Raw genomic sequence first — 18243 nt, 5'->3', positions numbered from 1 at the left:
CTGAAGGTCTCTTGAGTATAATACTGTGATTATCTTTATTTTAAAAATTTATTTATTTATTTGAGAGAACACAAGCAGGGAGGAGAGGCAGAGGGAGAAGCAGACTCCCCGCTGAGCAGGGAGCCTGATGTGGGGCTTTATCCCAGGACTCTGGGATCATGACCTGAGCCAAAGGCAGACATTTAACCAACTGAAGCACCCAGCCGCCCCTTACATCAATGATATATTAATACATTTTTAAAAATTAAAAACACTTACTCAATAGCTTCTGTTGACATTGTTTCCCGATACAGTATAATGGCATAATAGCACATGTATATAATTCATAACAAAAATATATATTGAAAGGCTATGCTCAAACATTTTACTGATAGGGTACATGATTAAAGAATGGAAGCTTGCTAGACAAGTATGTGAGAAGTAAAGCTACAGTGATGAGTACAGGGAGCTCTTCAGGAAACTTGCTGTAAAGAAATGAGAACTACAGGACATGTAGGATCCAGGGATATTTGTATGCTGGCTTGTTTCTCAGATAGGAGAGTTTACAGGAAAGGTTCCTAAACATTGATCTGCTTGTGAAAAATACAGATTCCCCAATTCCTCCCCATCCCTTTCTGATTTAGCCAGTCTGGGGTTACATCTAGGAACCTGAATGTCCAGCTCATCCTGATGCCAACAGCCTAACCTTAGAGGAAAACTGGCCTTTATAAAGCAAGGTTTAAATGCCAATGAGAAGAATCCCTAAGAAAAGAGGAGGTTCAAGACTGCACACAGTCCATGTGAGATTCCACAGTGAGCAGAGAAGAAGGGACGCAGAGACAAAGGAGGAACTGACTCTTGTTTAGAGCAGACCCGGTTGCCCCACTTCCAGAAGGGATGAGTGCAACAGATGACTGAAGAAACTTACTGAAGATCTAGTGATGAGAAATCCAGGGTATTCCCAACAGGGAGGAATATGCTCCTTTACCAGAACTGATACAGAAACACACAAAACAGGTCTCCGTTTTTAAAGAATTCTTACAAAAAGGAGGCACAGCTATATTTTTGTTATTGTTCTTAAACGTAGGTTTTTGTTTACTGAGAGAGGGTAAGAACTCATCTAAAGAACTTTTATTTTCAATTTGATACTTCCAATCTGGAAATTACCTCATTCGTTGTGGTTTTTATGGCAAACAATCCTGAACAATAGAGTTTATTTTCTTGCCTTATTTCTTTACATATTCTTTGGCACAACTCCATACACACTAAGAGATAAAAGCAAAGTCTGCTGATTGCATGGCAACTACAGCAGCTGGGCAACCAGGTACACAAGGCAGCAGTTAACTGCCTGAGGGCCTGAGGGAGGTGAAGTTATTTGGAGTACAAAGAGAAGTTCAAAATGTGCAATCTATCTGGTTTTAGGTCAAAAAGATGATTTGCTTCACTGATCATACTTAGATTTCAATTATTTTGGTTTCTAATGTGAAATATATTCAAGACTCTTTTAAGAAAAAATATACAATATGCATATCTTGTCAAATCATGTGATATAACCCGTGGAAGCTGGATTAGCAAATTTACTTCTTTAGTAAAGGACCAGGGGTCCTCAAGTCCACCAGTCTTCCTTCTACCTTTATGTAGCCTTTTACTTTTGTGACTTTTAAATTTAGAACATGTTTTTAAGCACAAAAGTTCTGTTTAATAATTTTTTAACCTTAGTTTTAATCAGCTTGTGACTTCAATCACCTTATTTCTTACAATCCCCTCCCCTTTTTTCTATTTATAAAAGTAAATGTTGTTGTAAGAAATTCTCAGGAAATACTGAGTGGTATAAATAATAAGGAATCACCTGTAATTTCACCCTAAGATAAAATTATGGCTAAGATGTCTGTGTATAGCTTTCCAGACCTTTTAAAAATGAATATATTTATGTATGTGCATTTTTAATAAAAAAATTGAAATATAATATACATATACACAACATATGTTGTTTAATTTTGGAATTCTCAGTTTACTATTTTTTCCCCATATAATAACTCTCTTAATGCCAAAATAGACCACAGCATCATTTTTAATGGATGCTAAGAATTCTGGTATACAGACGTAATTTAAGTGATCCGATATGCAGTATATTTTACCTTTAAGAATGGTAGGTTCACAACAAGAAATTGGACATTTAAATCTTATGTCCAAATAGAAGACTTCTTCTCTAATAAAGATCATATAAAGATCCAGACTAAAAGGTTTCTTATGAGATTAAGTTTAAAAATAAACCAACTCATAAAAAAATAAACCAACTCATCATTGTCTAACAATACATTTATAATTTCAACAGAATAATTTCAAATTATAATTCTTTTAAATAAATAAATGCATACCCATATACACAACGGGCAAGAATTTCTAGAGTGATTAGAATTGTTGAAAAGTCCTTAACAATTCTATACACATTTTAAAAGTAGGCATGTGCCAAATAAAAGTATGCAGCTAAACTAGTGTAACAACTGAAGGCTTATTTTAAGCAAATCATACTTCAGAATCACATATTTTCAACCTAGATAAAGTTGCAAAAGTGGAAATATAATGCTTTTAACATTCTAATGTTCTATGTCTTTGAAAAACTATCTCTGCTGTTTTGAAACTCCTTTTCGAAGGCAAAGGGTATAAAAATATGTAAAGGGTTATTGGGAAATTATGTCCTTTAGGAACACTAGACACTCAGCATGTATAACCAGCAAATTTAAAAGTCAATTGAGTCATTAGGGAAATGCAAATTAAAGCCACAATGAGATACTACCTAATATCCACTAAAATTGCCACAATAAAAAAACATAACAAGTGTCAGTGAGGATACTGAAAAATTGTAACATTCACACACTGCTGGTGAGAATGTAAAATGGTGCCACAACTTTGGAAAACAGCTTGGCAATTTCTTAAAACATTAAACATAAACTTACCATACAGCCTAGTGGTTCCACTCCTAGGAATCTACCCAAATGAAAACACGCCCACACAAAACCTTGTATGTGAATGTTCACAGCAGCATTATTCATAATTGGCAAAGATGGGAAACAACCCAAATGTCCGTCATGGAATACTATCCAGCAATAAAATGGAATAAATTACTGATACATCCTACAGTATGAATAAACTTCAAAAACATACAAAGTACAAGAAGCCAAAAGCAAAAAACTACATATTGTGTAATTCCACTTACATGAAATATCCAGAAAAAGCAGCAAAATAAGTTTCTAACATCACCTTTTATTGAGTACCAATATATTCCAGTACTTTATATCTTAAAGGAAAAGCTTAATTGGCAAACTTCAACATCATTGACTATCAATTTATATTTCAAAATTTTACTTTGCAGTTTTAACCAAAGAAATATAATAGTTATGAGCACATGAGTGCTCAGGACTTATCTAGTTTATACGCATTCAATGCTTTTTAATTCTTTCTCTTGCTGCTTGACTTTGGTCTATTTTAATTATCAATTAAGTACCCCCACTCAAAACAGGCAAGGCAGGGGAACATAAATGTCAAATTCTGTAGTATAACAAATAGTGGTGATGAATGCTTAAATGACAAAATACTTTTTTAAACTATGCATTCCAGTGATCCAGGGATAACCAAGACTTGGTGATAAAAAACAAGATGCATTCTAATTTCTCCCAATTCCCTTAAGGAACTCAGAAAAAGATACGTGTCCCAAGGACTAGAGAAATAAGAATTGGTAATAGACTGCCTACTAAAAGCATATGTGTATAGGAAAGTTATTTTCTTCTCAACTCTACATTTGTTTTGTCAATAAAATGACATTTTGTTTTTAGTTTAGTATCCAGAGGCTTTCTGATGATTACAGTGTTTTAAAGGCCCCAAATTATATCTAAAATACAAAGTTAAGAATCAAAAAAAAAAAAAGAGGTTACAGAAGAGTCAGAAAATGTGAATTTATCTCCTGAGTCAGAACACTAACAAAATACTACTTAGTCCAGGAAATAGCTACTTTGTAAAATAAAATGTTTTCATGTATTACACTCTTGTCTTTCTTTTTTTTTTTAAAGATTTTATTTATTTATTCATGAGAGACAGAGGGGGAGAGAGAGAGAAGCAGGCTCCCAAGGAGCAGGGAGCCCGATGCGGGACTCGATCCCAGGACCCTGGGATCATGACCTGAGCCAAAGGCAGACGCTTAACCATCTGAGCCACCCAGGCGCCCCTACACTCTTTTCTGTAAAGCTGGTTAGTACTGTGCATTTTAAACTGTAACACTGAGATTCAACAAAAGATAAAGTAGGGCTAAAAGATATATTCTAACACTGTAATTAGAAAACGTAAGAAATGGTGCTCAAAATGAAGAAGTTAAATGTGCTTCTGTATCAACCTTAACTGCAAAACTGAGGACAAGATGGAACACACATGCTCATGAGAGGGGCACAAAAGAATCCACTGGGGCGCATCTTAGATTTACTTTTTATTTCACCTTTTTTACAAAATTGTTGTATAAGGTACATAACATACTAAAAGTATATAATTTATAAGGAAATAGATGCTGGGTTATGTACTCAACATTTTATTACTGTTAAGATGTGTAACCGAAAACCACTCTTCTAAGGAATGGACTGACTAGTAGGGTTACTATTATGTCACATTAGAATTAAGTAGTCACATTTTTCCATTATTCTGTGATAACTTTGTACTGAATGGAGCAGCTCAGATACTTTACAGAAAGTATTATTACCAAGAGCAAACCTTTATAGTTTACAATGTTTTCATGTATGCCATCTCATGGAATACCCACAGCCATTTAGTATCATTACTAATTGATCTGACATATTCAGTAACAGTTTCTCGAAAGCATTTGTAAACACTAGTTGTATTTATTATTATTATAAGTAAACATTAGCTGTGAAGCTAATGAGAGGAGAAAATATTTTAAAGACTGTAAGTAAATTGAAGCACAAAGAAATATGTTTTAGAGGAGTTAATCCTCCACAAAAAAAAGTTTGGAAACCACTCAACAAGAACGATATAAAAGGACAGTTAACTCTGTCTCTTCCCGATAGCCTTTACTACCTTTTTTCTTTAGTTTTCAAAGACAAGCTTAGGGTCTTTTCAGCATAAACAAAGAAATGACCACCAGGGAAGTGAGGTTAAAGACTCTGCAATTACTCAACTGCAGAAAATTAAGGGTAGATTTAATAACTGACTCTCTATATAAGTTCCGTTTTATGGAGGAGAGTGCCAAGATTTACCAAAATTAAAATAAGAGAATACAAGTTTAAGCTGGCTACTGACAAAATTACTATAGAAAAAAAATCGTGAAATTTTTGAGTGAAAATTCAGAGGAAAACTTAAGGACCTCTGTCAAAAGGAATTTTTGTAAATAGGATAGTTTCCTATTAAATGAGATTGGTTAAGTGTACCAAGGATGCCTGTAAGAGATCAAAAGTTTGATTGCAGTTCTTCAGAAGTATGCATCTGTGTATGCCACTAACTAAACTTCACTAATCTGGTAGCACTCCTCTCAATAAATTAATGCATTGTTATTTACCTTAAAGAAGCTGATTTCTTTTATCAAACTGAGGGATTGATAATGGTTAGGTTATTGGAATTAATAATCTTCATAATGAATGGCAGCAGGTAAAATTTAGATCAGAAGTCATCAGTTTCCAGTAAAGGAAATCTAATATGACTGCTACTGTCCAGCAAGTCTGTTACTTTGTTTTAAAGACATATGCTAATTTGTTACTGATTTATCTACCAAGGCAATGGGTACATTTATGAACGACAAAATGATAAAATGCCTAAGAAGCAATAAACCAAAAGTTAAGATTTAAAAGTATAAAAAAGGGAGAAGCAGACTCCCTGCTGAGCAGCAGGGAGCCCGATGCGGGACTTGATCCCGGGACTCCAGGATCATGACCTGAGCCGAAGGCAGAGTTAACCAACTCTGACCCTCCCCCCTCTCATGTGCTCTCTCTCTCTCATTCTCGCTCTCTCAAATAAATAAAATCTTTAAAAAAAATCAATAAAAGTATAAAAAAAGACAACCATTTTCTCTTTGTTACAAATTTGACAATTTTTTAAAGACCTACGGAAATCTGGATGTATTACATTCTAAGAACCAAGAATACCGAGGGCATAAATTCAGGAATAAATCACAACATATCTCAAAGCTGTTTCAATACTTTGAATAGTTAAGAAAGGTTTAATTCTAACATTACCATTGGAGCAGGTGGTCGATTTGATGACTGTCCTTCACTGTTCCCTGCATGCTGGATTAACCCACTAGGATTTGAAGACTGTGTTAGAGGAAGCTGGGTACTGGATGCAGGTTGCTGAGATAATTCTACTTTGTAACTCTTATTTGATCCATCCAATCTGCTACTTCTCTCTATGGCAATCAGGTCACGAATTTTTTGCAGCTGCTCCACTGAAGCTTTTTTAGGAAAGATAAGATGTGTTTCTCCCTGGAATTTATAAAATTGGGAAAAATTTTAACCTTTGCTTTATACTGACATTCATATATATCTATAAAATGAAATCAATACCATAGAATACATCATATTTAACAATCATTCTGTTTTCCTACCATTATGGCACTTTTTTTTAAGTAGTTAAAGGTAAAAAGTGCCTATATATGAAACAAGAAGTTAAGAAAATTGGTCTCCTCCTTTGCATATAATGCTTAGCTTATTTGATTGGTTCAAAGGCTGTTAGAAAAATCTTTTCTTTTAGAAATAGTAAGTCACAAAGTCTCATAAGAATTATAAAAATGCACATTCCTATCTTCTCTGCAATTGTATATGATACTACTATTCTCTGTGAAATTCCTTATGAAATAATAGTAATTACTAGAGATGCAGCCATACAAAATGATCCAGGGTCAAGAAGTTATATATATAACAACCTTTGAATCTCCTAAACCCAAGACTTTAAAGAATAGCTACATGATTAGAAGTTTGGATATAGGGTACACTAATTTTTCCAAGAAAACAGAAAGTACAGCCTGATGGTCAATTCAAAACTATGGATTGTTAACAGTAATACAAAGGTGGTCCAAACAAAACAAACAAAAATCCCGTTCTTCAAGTGGTGATTCATTTAATGAATACCCATCATATAATCAGAGTGCTTTACAATACAACAAACATTACAACAAAGCTCACAATGTAGTCAGCAAATTACAAAACAAAAGTTAAATGAAAATATCTTCAATCAAGTTTCAAGGCATCGAGAAGTAACAGTGTTAAAATAATTATTTCCACCAACTGCATATGAGATAAAATGATTGTTAACGTGTAGTAGACAGACCTGCAGATTTTAAGCTTATTTTAAGTTAGGCTCCACAAATGAGAATGACCTATTTCCCTGGTGACGGCAGACCTATCAGAATCAACTGACCAACACACTTCTCACTAATGACATGAAAATTAATTCCATATGAATCCCTTTTAAAAAGCTAGAAGAGGCCATTAAGCTCTATATATTCATTACCCATAATAGCTGTAAAAACAAAACTATCATTTATTGTGTTCATGTGTTCTAGGTGCTATGCTAAACATTTTATGTATGTTATCTCAAGTAATTCTCACAATCACCCTGAAATGTAGGTATTATTAGGCTTATCACTATTCTTTATATGAAAATATGAAAGCTCAGGAAAGTAAAATAATCTGCCTGATGCTACAGAATAATTGTTGGAGTAAACTTTAATTGTTAAGCTAAAACTGACTACATCTTAGACTGAACAGAGACCAAAAACCATAAGCTTGTACTAATAGTTGGAAGTGTTGAGCAAAAAGAGAATATTTCTACAGCTGTGATAATGACATATATGATTAGCATTGGATCGCAATGATTTTCCAACATTAGAAAGAAACCACCTCACATCTCTGATGAGGTTTCTCTTTAGAAACCAGATATCTAGGTTAAAACCAAATACAGAGGCTTCCCATCTCATACCGTTAGTTGAGCAGCACTGAGAGAGGTAGAAGACACCATGGGCCAAGGTGGAAATCCAGCGTAACAGCTATCTGGATCTATGTTCAGTCCATACCACAGAGAAGGCCCTGATAAGACAGAGATGCTGCTTGTGCCTTGCTCCCTTCCCTTCTAACTTTTCAGGACCAGTCCTAAAAAAATGCAGGATTATGGCCAAAGTGTCTATACCAAAAAGTTTCATCCACAGCACTGTATTTTCACAAAAGAACGAAATTACAGGCTTAATGCACTAGATACAATAACACTTTAAGAAATTAATGAGAATTCCAGTATTTAACAAAATCCGTATTTCTCAACACATTTTTGCTAAGACAATTGTCACTGTCAGATGTTAAGCAAACCTGGCTCCTGCCCACTAAATGCTGGTAATATCTTTCAGTCACCAAAACAACCAAAACTGCCCTCCTCCTATGGTACCTGATGAGAACCACTCCACTCAGGAAGCCGGAGGAGTCGCATATCCATGCAGATCCCAGTCTTTCTTAACCTCCTTCTCAAAATTTTCACAAAGAATGTAGCCTCAGAGGCAAGTAGGCCCAAAAGTACCCAGGATTTTAATATATACCTGAACATTTTGGGGATGGGTCTGAGATTCCTACTTCATCTTAAAGCCTACTGAGTTTCTTTCTAATGGTAGAGTTCAATTGCAGTTCCATTGGTTCCTTCTGCAACTTAGCCACACTGATAAAACATTTATTGCAGGGGCGCCTGGGTGGCTCAGTTGGTTAAGCGACTGCCTTCGGCTTAGGTCATGATCCCAGTGTCCTGGGATCCAGCCCCACATCAGGCTCCCTGCTCCTCGGGGAGCCTGCTTCTCTCTCTCCCTCTGCCTGCCGCTCGCCCTGTTTGTGCTCTCTCTCGCTCTGTCAAATAAATAAATAAAATTAAAAAAAAAAAAAATTATTGCAGATGGGTCCTGAGGTGCAAAGTCTAAAGACAATCAGAAATTTGAAGTATAAATCAGTCTGATCAAAGCATGTTAATCGTTTCTGAAATTGTTGCTCCATTTGTGTCAAATACTACTGCAAGTCTCAATCTGGCTTGTTACCTGGCACTGGTGTGCCCAACCTTTGGGTCTCCTGAGATGGGTTTACTAGAATGTGGGATTTTGAGTACTAAACCCAGGACAGCCCCAGGCAAACTGGGATGGTTGTCACCACACCCGGCACTCAAATATTCGTTGAATGAAAAGACAAATATGACTCCACAGAATATGTGACACTTCAAAACTGAGAAATCAGTTTCCAGTTGTCATTTACTAAATTTTTCTGTCATTTAACTCAAAAGTCTGTATTTCCTTGAACAAAATCAGCAATGTTCTCAATTTTTCCTTCTATCCTTTTAAGTTCTTTATGTTCAGATGTCAGTAACTAACAAGCAGATGACAACATAATTTATACCTCCAGGCTGACCTCTTTTTTTTTTATTGAACAATTTATCTTTTTTATTTTTTTTTTAAAGATTTTATTTATTTGAGAGAGAGAGAATGAGAGACAGAGAGCATGAGAGGGAAGAGGGTCAGAGGGAGAAGCAGACTCCCCGCTGAGCAGGGAGCCCGATGTGGGACTCGATCCCGGGACTCCAGGATCATGACCTGAGCCGAAGGCAGTCGCTTAACCAACTGAGCCACCCAGGCGCCCTGACCTCTCCTTTTGAGTTACAGACTCATACATCCAACTGCCTACTTGTTATCTCTACTTGAATGGTTAACAGTATATTGGTTATAATCATCCAAAATGAGGAAGCAGTGATTTCTCCTGGCATCTGCTACACTCCAAGATTTCTCAATCTGAATTAATGGTACTTGCATCCACTTAGATGCTCAAACCAAAACCTAGTAGTATCCCTGATTCCTTCCTTTCCCTTGTACCCCACAATCAATTCATCAAGTCCTGCAGGCTCTGCTTAAAAAAAAATTCTAGATGTCTCTACTTTTCCCCCATCTCCACTGCTATCAGTCTTTAATTCAACAAATGTTTACTGAGTGCCCCAATGTATTCTAGGAGCTAGCAAGAGGGAACAAAAAGATAAAAGGCTCTGCCCTCATGGAACCATTTTCAAACCATTTTTGTTTCTCCTTTAGGCTGATAAAAGCTTTCTAACTGGTCTCACTGCTTCATCTCTTGCCTCCATCCCAGAACATCCAGAACATTCACTTTACAACAGCTAAAATATTATTCCATGTCTAGAACCTTCCTGTGGTTTCCCATCTCACTTAGAATGAAGTCCAAGTCTTTATCACAGTCCTCAACACCGCACACCCTGGATTCTGCTGGCCTGTGTAGCTACTATCTGTGCCAAAGCTAATCCTGCTAGAAGTCTGTTGCATATGTGAATCCTTCTGTTTGAAGCACTCTTACCTGAGGGCTTCAGGTATCTGAAATGCTTTTCATTTAGGTCCCAGCTCAAATATTATCTCCTGAGAGGCCTTCCCTAACCACTCATTCTTACGTAGCTGCCCACCTCTACAGCTGCTTTTTAGTGTATCACCATGCCGTATTTTCCTCTTTGCACCCTTCCTTGCTTTCCTGTCTACTGTTTGTCTAACCTATTAGAACCAGGCTCCATGTGAGATGGGATCTATTTCTCTAGTTCACTACTATACCCTTCAGGGCCTGGGACAGAATCGGGGAAGAAAAGCAGAGAGGCAGGAAGGAAAGTACTTCTTATGGCAACTCAGCAGATCTCTTTAACAATTTCTATAGCCTTGTTATTTCTGACTGCTATGGACTAATGTGTATCCACAACCTGGTTCAAGTTCTTTCAGTATTCCATAAACTAGAAATGATTAAGCATATATACATAAAGAAAATTGACAATATTGATAACTACTTTCATTGTGTCATAAAATTAAGCTATGTACTGGGGTGCCTGGGTGGCTCAGTTGGTTAAGCAGCTGCCTTTGGCTCAGGTCACGATCCCAGAGTCCTGGGATCGAGCCCTATGTCGGGCTCCCTGCTCTGCGGGGAGTCTGCTTCTCCCTCTCTCTCTGCCTACTTGTGCTCTCTCTCTCTCTAATAAATACATAAATCTTTAAAAAATTTAAAAAAAAAAAGCTATGTACAAGATTCCAGAAGATGAAAACACCAAGCTTTTATTTTGACTAAAAAACAAAAAAACATACTGAGATTCTTCACTTCTGTCACAGAAGAAATCCCTTACATGTGGCAATTGAACTCAGCTTTTCTGTATTTACTCTTTTCATTTCTTACTGGAGACAGATGGCTAGATCCTACTAGAATTCGTTGTGTACTTACAAATCAGATTTTCGCAAAGTCTAAAATGACCCACAATTTGGTCTTTGGGTTGTATGTCTGACCTCCCTGTTCTGAAGGATTAAAACTTGTAAGAATTTTCCCTGTGGGAGAGTTGTTATATTCTCCTGTGATTTTAAAATATATTTACTGTGATTTTAAAATGTCTAATAGGTGAAGAAGTAACTAGTTCTGCAGATTTCCAAAATGATCCATTAATTTAAAAATATTATCTTATTTAGATAATTATCCATCAACATTATAATAAATTCTTTATACATGAACCGGGGAGAAGAAACCCTTCAACTTACCTCTTCAAAGCCCATTTCAAATAAACATTCAACGGCTCCTCTGACAGGTAAGAGTCTGGTAGAAAAAGCTGTGTTTCCAATCCGGATAGATCTATATTTTTCATCATTAGGGTTTCTGATTTAAATAAAAAAAGTTTGATTATATATAACAATTTATACTTTCACAGTGTTTTTGCACTCCTTTTTACATTTTATATTGGCTACACTGCTACAAGGTATTACAGTTCCCAACTTTAAAGAAAGAGGAAGCACAGTCTGGAAAAATAGCCTGATTCTGTGATTCTTACCTCAATATACATTTACTACCACCTTACTGTTTAATTTCATAGCTGATAATATTAATGCTTCCATAAGAGAAACCCATGCAACATTTTCATTCTATGCTATTAAAGCCACATACCTTTATGAGTTTTTAGGTTGCTAAGAAAAAAACCTAGGTAAGCTCCAGACATGGGTGTAGGTTTTGCCTATTTTGTTCTGATGGATCTCAATCAAGAATGGTGCCTGATGCATAGATGATAGTTAACAAATACTTGTGAAATGCATGAATAAAAAAACACTAAGAATCTATATAAAAATGGATCACAGTTCCTCAAACACTTTACCTCTGACAAATACAAACCCAGGTATACCTTAGAGTCACTTGATTTTCTTTCTTCCCTAGACCAATGATTGCTCTTACTCTTAAGTTCTGTTTCACCTTAAGATGTATTTCTGTCACAGCCAATTTTTTTTTTTTACCATGATTAAGATTTTGAATAGCATACATGGGATGACACCAGCATATGAAAAGCTTTGAAATTTTTAATAACCTTGATAAATCAGAAAGGCTGTTTTAAAAAAAATCAGAAAAAAAATACAAGGTTAAGATAATCACAGTATTGGGGCACCTGGGTGGGACTGCCAGTTAAGCATCTGCCTTTGGCTCAGGTCATGATCTCGGGGTCCTGGGATCAACGTCGGGCTCCCTGCTCAGCTCAGCGGGGAGTCTGCTTCTCCCTCTCCCTGTGATCCTCCTCCCTGCTCATGTTCTCTCTCTCAAATAAATTAAAATTAAAAAAAAGATAATCACAGTATTATACTCAAAAAGTCTTCCGAACATAATTAGGATGAGTAATTTTTTTATATGATTTTATTTGTCAGAGAGAGCACGCACAAGCAGGAGGAGTGGCAGGCAGAGGGAGAGGTAGGCTCACCGCTGAGCAAGGAGCCTGATGCGGGACTCGATCCCAGGACCCACGCATCATGACCTCAGCCAAAGGCAGACGCTTAACCAACTGAGCCACCCAGGTGTCCTGAGGAGCAGATTTCATATCTGACACAAACTCCCTCACAATAGTAGTGGCTTCTATTAGCACTATTTTAAGGATTCTGAGGCTGTGTCAGGGGTCCATAGGAAGGAGTGCTGAGGCCATCTGCCTGGGGTATGGAATGGGGATGGTGGACAAAGGCTAGCAACTCACTAACCATTCTTGTCCTAATTTAACTGTGGAAATTTCAACATATTTCAGTTTGTTTTCCATCAAGCAACTCTCTATTGCCAAACTGTCATAAATACACAAATCTTCTTTAAACTTTTCCTTAATTTCAAAAATTATGCAAGTTTAGTACAGAATATTCAGAGATAAAGCTCTAAAATAGTGTTATTCAAAATGTCCACAGACTGGTGCCCATCTATAAACTCCTTGCTAGTCATTCATGAGAAGTGCAGAAATTGAGACTACTCAGCAATTTTTCTAACAATTTGATTTGCCATGAAATTTTTATTGTACTTTATATAAGTTACAGATCCACAAAAAATTGGAAATTAAAAACAAAAACACTGTTCTTCAACACAGGTCTTTTGAGCATCACAGGTGGTTGAAAAACACAAAGAAAAATATATGCTCTATTCTTTTATTCTGTGTTTTAAAATGAGAGTTTCTCAACCTTGGCATTATTGACATTTGAGGTCTTTGTTGTAGGGGACTGCCCTGAGCACAGCAAGGTATTCACCAACCCTGGCTTTTATGCCACATTACATCATAAGTGTGCCTCCTTTTCTTACCACTTAAACAAAAAACATTAAACTATACAATACTCCTACATTTATCAATGTCAGTTATAGATAAATGAAGCATCTTTTCATGATATTCAACACATTTCACAGGGTCATAAACATTAGTACCACTAGGATGATACAATCTACTGGTGCAAAACTCACTGATTTTTTTTTATTTTTAAACCTGTTTTTTCCCCAATAGCTTCCAGATTTTTACATGATCAAAGTCTTTCTCTGGCTTTAATTTTCTAGTTTTTCCTCCCTCTTTCACCACTGTTTAAAAATTCTTATAAAACCTAGACTAGCTGATCTGATACAGCTTATTATTTTGATACATGTTTCAAAGTAACTCTTGATATAGCTTTTCTGCTCTAGTCTAGTCAGCAATTTTCTACCTTTTAACATCTATGGGCCTTCCATACCATTTATCTGTTTTTCTCACTAAAAACATAATGCAAACAAACAAACAAAAAAACCAACAGTAATGTCCAGTTACCCAAATCCTATCTTCCTCTTTTTAAATATGTTGAGCACACCAGCCATAGCACTAAACACACAATAGTGCCAAAAGTTTGTCCTGAAGCCCTCACAGGCTTAGAGAACTGGGCCATAAAGCCATTAGAGCTCAAACCCAACAGATCCCATTTCCTGCCCTTGGAAAAGTACCACTTTCTAAATCTCTAGCTTCACAGCATCATCCCAGCATATCCACCATCCTTGAACTCATTAGTATTCTCCTTATCTTGCAGTGTCTAAAGTACCTCTAAGGATCACCTTTATTTTTGCTTCATTTTCTTCTTCCATTAACTTAATTTCCTCTGCAGACTTTTCTCAAATATTTTTTGCTGTAATTCTTCAATGTGCTTTTTCTACCTCTGCTGACCCTTAACTATTTCTGCAACTTGTAATATTTATCTTGCTTGTTAGCAATAATTTTGCACTCTATTTTTTTTTTTTTTTGGTTGTTTGTTGGATGATGTTGAAAGAATGGGACCTTGAATGGGCAGCAAAACGTCCTGACCCACTCACCACCACTTTGAACATATTTTGGTGTCTTCCTAGTTGTCTTTGTTTTTACAACTGAATGGTAAAAAAACAAGTCATGCTTTTCACCTTGAAAGTTAGAATCAACCATATAATTAAGATCTTAAGACACACTGGGGCACCTGGGTGGCTCAGTCAGTTGAGGGTCCGGCTCTTGGTTTCAGCTCAGGTCATGATCTTGGGATCATAGGATTTAAGCCCCATGTCAGGCTCTGTGCTCAGCATGGGGTCTGCTTGGGATTCTTTCCCTGTTCCTTTCCCTTCTGAGTCCCAGCCCCCAGCCCCTGCTCTCTAAAATGAATGAAAAAACAAAATCTTTTAAACAAAAAAAAAAGATTTTTGTTTAAAAGATTTTATTTATTTGAGAGAGAGAGCGCACATAAGCAGGGGGAATAGCAGAGGGGGAGGGAAAAGCAGGCTCCCTGCTGAGTAGGGAGCCCTATGCAGGGCTTGATGAAGGGCTTGATCCTAAGACCCTGGGATCATGACCTGAGCCAAAGGCAGACACTTAACTGACTGAGCCACCCAGGCACCCCCAAAAGATTTTAAGACATGTAGCTTCCTACTGAGGTCACAGACTCAGAAAAAAGAAAAACTTAAAATGTTTCTATTTCAGAATTTCAGAAATGCTGATTATTAAATATATCTAACCATTTACTAGCCCTCTACCTCTTTAGAATGCATAATCTCAGAAAGGGTTTACATAAATGGAAATTTAGTACATGAGAGATCCTATAATCTTGTATTTTTATTACTAATCAAAAAGGTGGTTTGTAGGCCATTTACAAAAATATTTCTGGTCCTGAAAATCTATTATTCTGAGATACATGTCAATTTTTCAAAAACATCTTTAGAACCATCTGGGAACCATCTCTGGCTCTAACTCTACCATTCTATATAGCTGACAAAAATGGAAACATACACATAATCTAGCTTGTTCAACATGAAAAACTGAATAATGGCAACAACAGATAACGTGTGTGCCTTCATTTCTCTTTTGCAACAATCCTATAATGCAGGCATTTCTCTTTCCTCTTAAAAATGAGGAAACTGAAAAAAAATGAGGAAACTGAAACCCAGAGACTTTACATAAATTGCCTATAACCACACTCCTAGGAAATGGTTGACTGGGATTTAAACCCACTGGTCTTATTACAAAGCTTACATACTCTCCACCATACAATATGCCAACAAACTCACCAATCCTCTCTAAATTTCTCCAGTTGTCAACAGTCACCTAGATTAGAAACCTGAAGTTATTTGGGTTATTTCGTCTCCTCTCTTTACCGGCTCTACTCCTTGCATTCAGTCATCAAGAACTGCCAATCCCTGCCTCCGATACTTCTTTCTCTATTCTATCCCCATTTATGCTTATGATTACTGTAATAGCTTCACAAATGAAACCCATGCCCTGTGTCTTCTTACACCATTATTCTACATGAAATTCCTTCATGTTTCTCTTTGACTCTAGAAAGTACAATCATTTTCTCTTGCCTCTTATGTCAAATATATGTTCTCTGCTAGTCCACGAACCCATCCCATCTTACCAAACCTCCATTCTCAAAAGTCTTCCACACTAGGTCCCTGCGCTAGCTCCACACATAAACATGTAACTGCTTGAACACTGTCTTCCAATTGTTCTCTAGATTTTATGCTGTGGCTATTTTCCATACTTGTGTCTTTCTCCTAAACATAGTTATTTTCTTGGAAGAAACCACTTTCCGTTCTTGGCCGTTCCCAATCATACGCAGTGCAGTTTGTAACCAATAACTGTGTGCAGTTTGCAAAGGAAATTAGTGGAACATCAAACATATTTTTTTTTAAAGATTTTATTTATTTGACAGAGAGACACAGCGAGAGAGGGAACACAAGCAGGGCGAGTGGGAGAGGGAGAAGCAGGCTTCCTGCCGAGCAGGGAGCCCGATGTGGGGCTCGATCCCAGGACTCTGGGATCATGACCTGAGCCGAAGGCAGACGCTTAACGACTGAGCCACCCAGGCGTCCCATCAAACATATTTTTTAAAGAATTAAAGAGCAAATTATCTAAGGAACACATGTGGAATGCTAGTCAAACTATTATAAACTTTGCAAAGTAGGTATTATTGAGGACAGCTCATCTTTAAGTCAGTGAACTAAAAAAAAAAAGTAAGGAGTTCAAACCCATAGCATATTGTGCATGCAAATTAGTTTATGTTTTATTCTATAATTTCATTGACTTTATAACTCTTAGTTGGGGAATAGGTAAACATCACCTGAAGCAGAAATTTGAAATGTAATCAAAGATATTACCTTCACTTGAGTGCAGTGACAAATATTGCTGCTAAAAACAAAACAAAACAAAACAAAACCTACTAATGAAATTCTCATTTCAGCATTCATTTCATAAAATACTATGTCAAACCCTGAGGCAGGAACAAGATATATCAAGACAACATCCCTGACACAGTCCCTTATCTCTAATACTGATTGATTTCCCAAAACAGCAAAAGGAACAGAAACCTTGGTTTTTTTCCTACTCTTAAATAAGTTAGTTTAATGGATCTGTAAGATAGTGTAGCTAGAGATCAAGAAGAGATCAGGGGCTTTCTGCTAAGAGGTTAACAAGTCACTGGACTTAGAAGTGGAATAAAGCGTGTTTTCTAACTCCCTGAAGCCTAAAGGAGTTTTAATTCTAATATAAGAGCAGGGACTAATACTATTATAAGCACACCTCTGAGATACTATAGGTTAGGGTTTGGACCACTGTAGTAAAGTGAAAATTACACTAAAGCAAGTCAAATGAATTTTTAAAATTTCCCACTGCATATAAAAGTTATATTTATACTACACGGTAGTCTATTAAGTCTTTAATAGCATTATGTTTTAAAAAATTGTACACATACCTTAAACATACTTTAATGCTAAGAAATGCTAACTACCATATGAACTTTCAGTGAGTTGTATTTTTTTAAAAAAGATTTTATTTATTTGTTTGACAGAGAGAGACACAGCGGGAGAGGGAACACAAGCAGGGGGAGTGGGGGAGGGAGAAGCAGGCTTCCCGCCAAGCAGGGAGCCTGATGCGGGGCTCGATCCCAGGACCCTGGGATCATGACCTGAGCCGAAGGCAGACCCTTAACGACTGAGCCACCCAGGCGCCCCGAGTTGTAATCTTTTTGCTGGTGGAGGGTTTGCCTCAATATTGAGAGTTGCTAAAGGTTGGGGTGGGTGTGGCAATTTCTTAAAACAAGACAGTAAAATATGCCACATCAACTGACCCTTCCTTTCATGAACAATTTCTCTGTAGCATGCAATGCTGTTTGATAGAACAGCTTTCAAAATTGGACTCAATTCCCTCAAACCCTGCTGCTGCTTTAGCAACAAAGTTTGTTATATCCTAAATTCTTTGTTGTGATTTCAACAATCTTCACAGCATCATCACCAGGAGAAGATTCCATCTCAAGAAACCACTTCCTTTGCTAATCCATAAAAAGCAACTCCTCATCCATGAAAGTTTTATCATGATTGCCGCAAGGTAGCTGTATCTGTAGGCTCCACTTCTAATTTGAGTTCTCTTGCTATCTCCACCACATCTGCAGTTCCCTCCTCCACTAAGTCTTGAATC

The 18243-nt window shown here is 36.8% G+C and overlaps 1 protein-coding gene across 2 annotated transcripts in view; it reads right to left on the bottom strand.

Annotated features, from left to right (window-relative positions):
- NGLY1 (N-glycanase 1) overlaps positions 1 to 18243 on the bottom strand; it is a 56430-nt gene that overhangs the window by 34104 nt on the left and 4083 nt on the right. For both annotated transcript variants that reach the window (XM_027583399.2, XM_027583398.2), the window contains exons 2-3: positions 11555 to 11669; positions 6210 to 6455 (exon numbers count right to left, since the gene is read on the bottom strand). In XM_027583399.2, the coding sequence (XP_027439200.2) occupies positions 6210 to 6455; positions 11555 to 11669 (361 nt within the window). The remainder of the gene's footprint in view (positions 1 to 6209; positions 6456 to 11554; positions 11670 to 18243) is intronic.

This window comes from Zalophus californianus, chromosome 1 (assembly GCF_009762305.2).
Source record: "Zalophus californianus isolate mZalCal1 chromosome 1, mZalCal1.pri.v2, whole genome shotgun sequence".
In the NCBI taxonomy this organism is placed as follows: domain Eukaryota; kingdom Metazoa; phylum Chordata; class Mammalia; order Carnivora; family Otariidae; genus Zalophus; species Zalophus californianus.
Note: the sequence above shows the minus strand (reverse complement) of the source record. Positions and strands in the feature narration are given on the sequence as shown.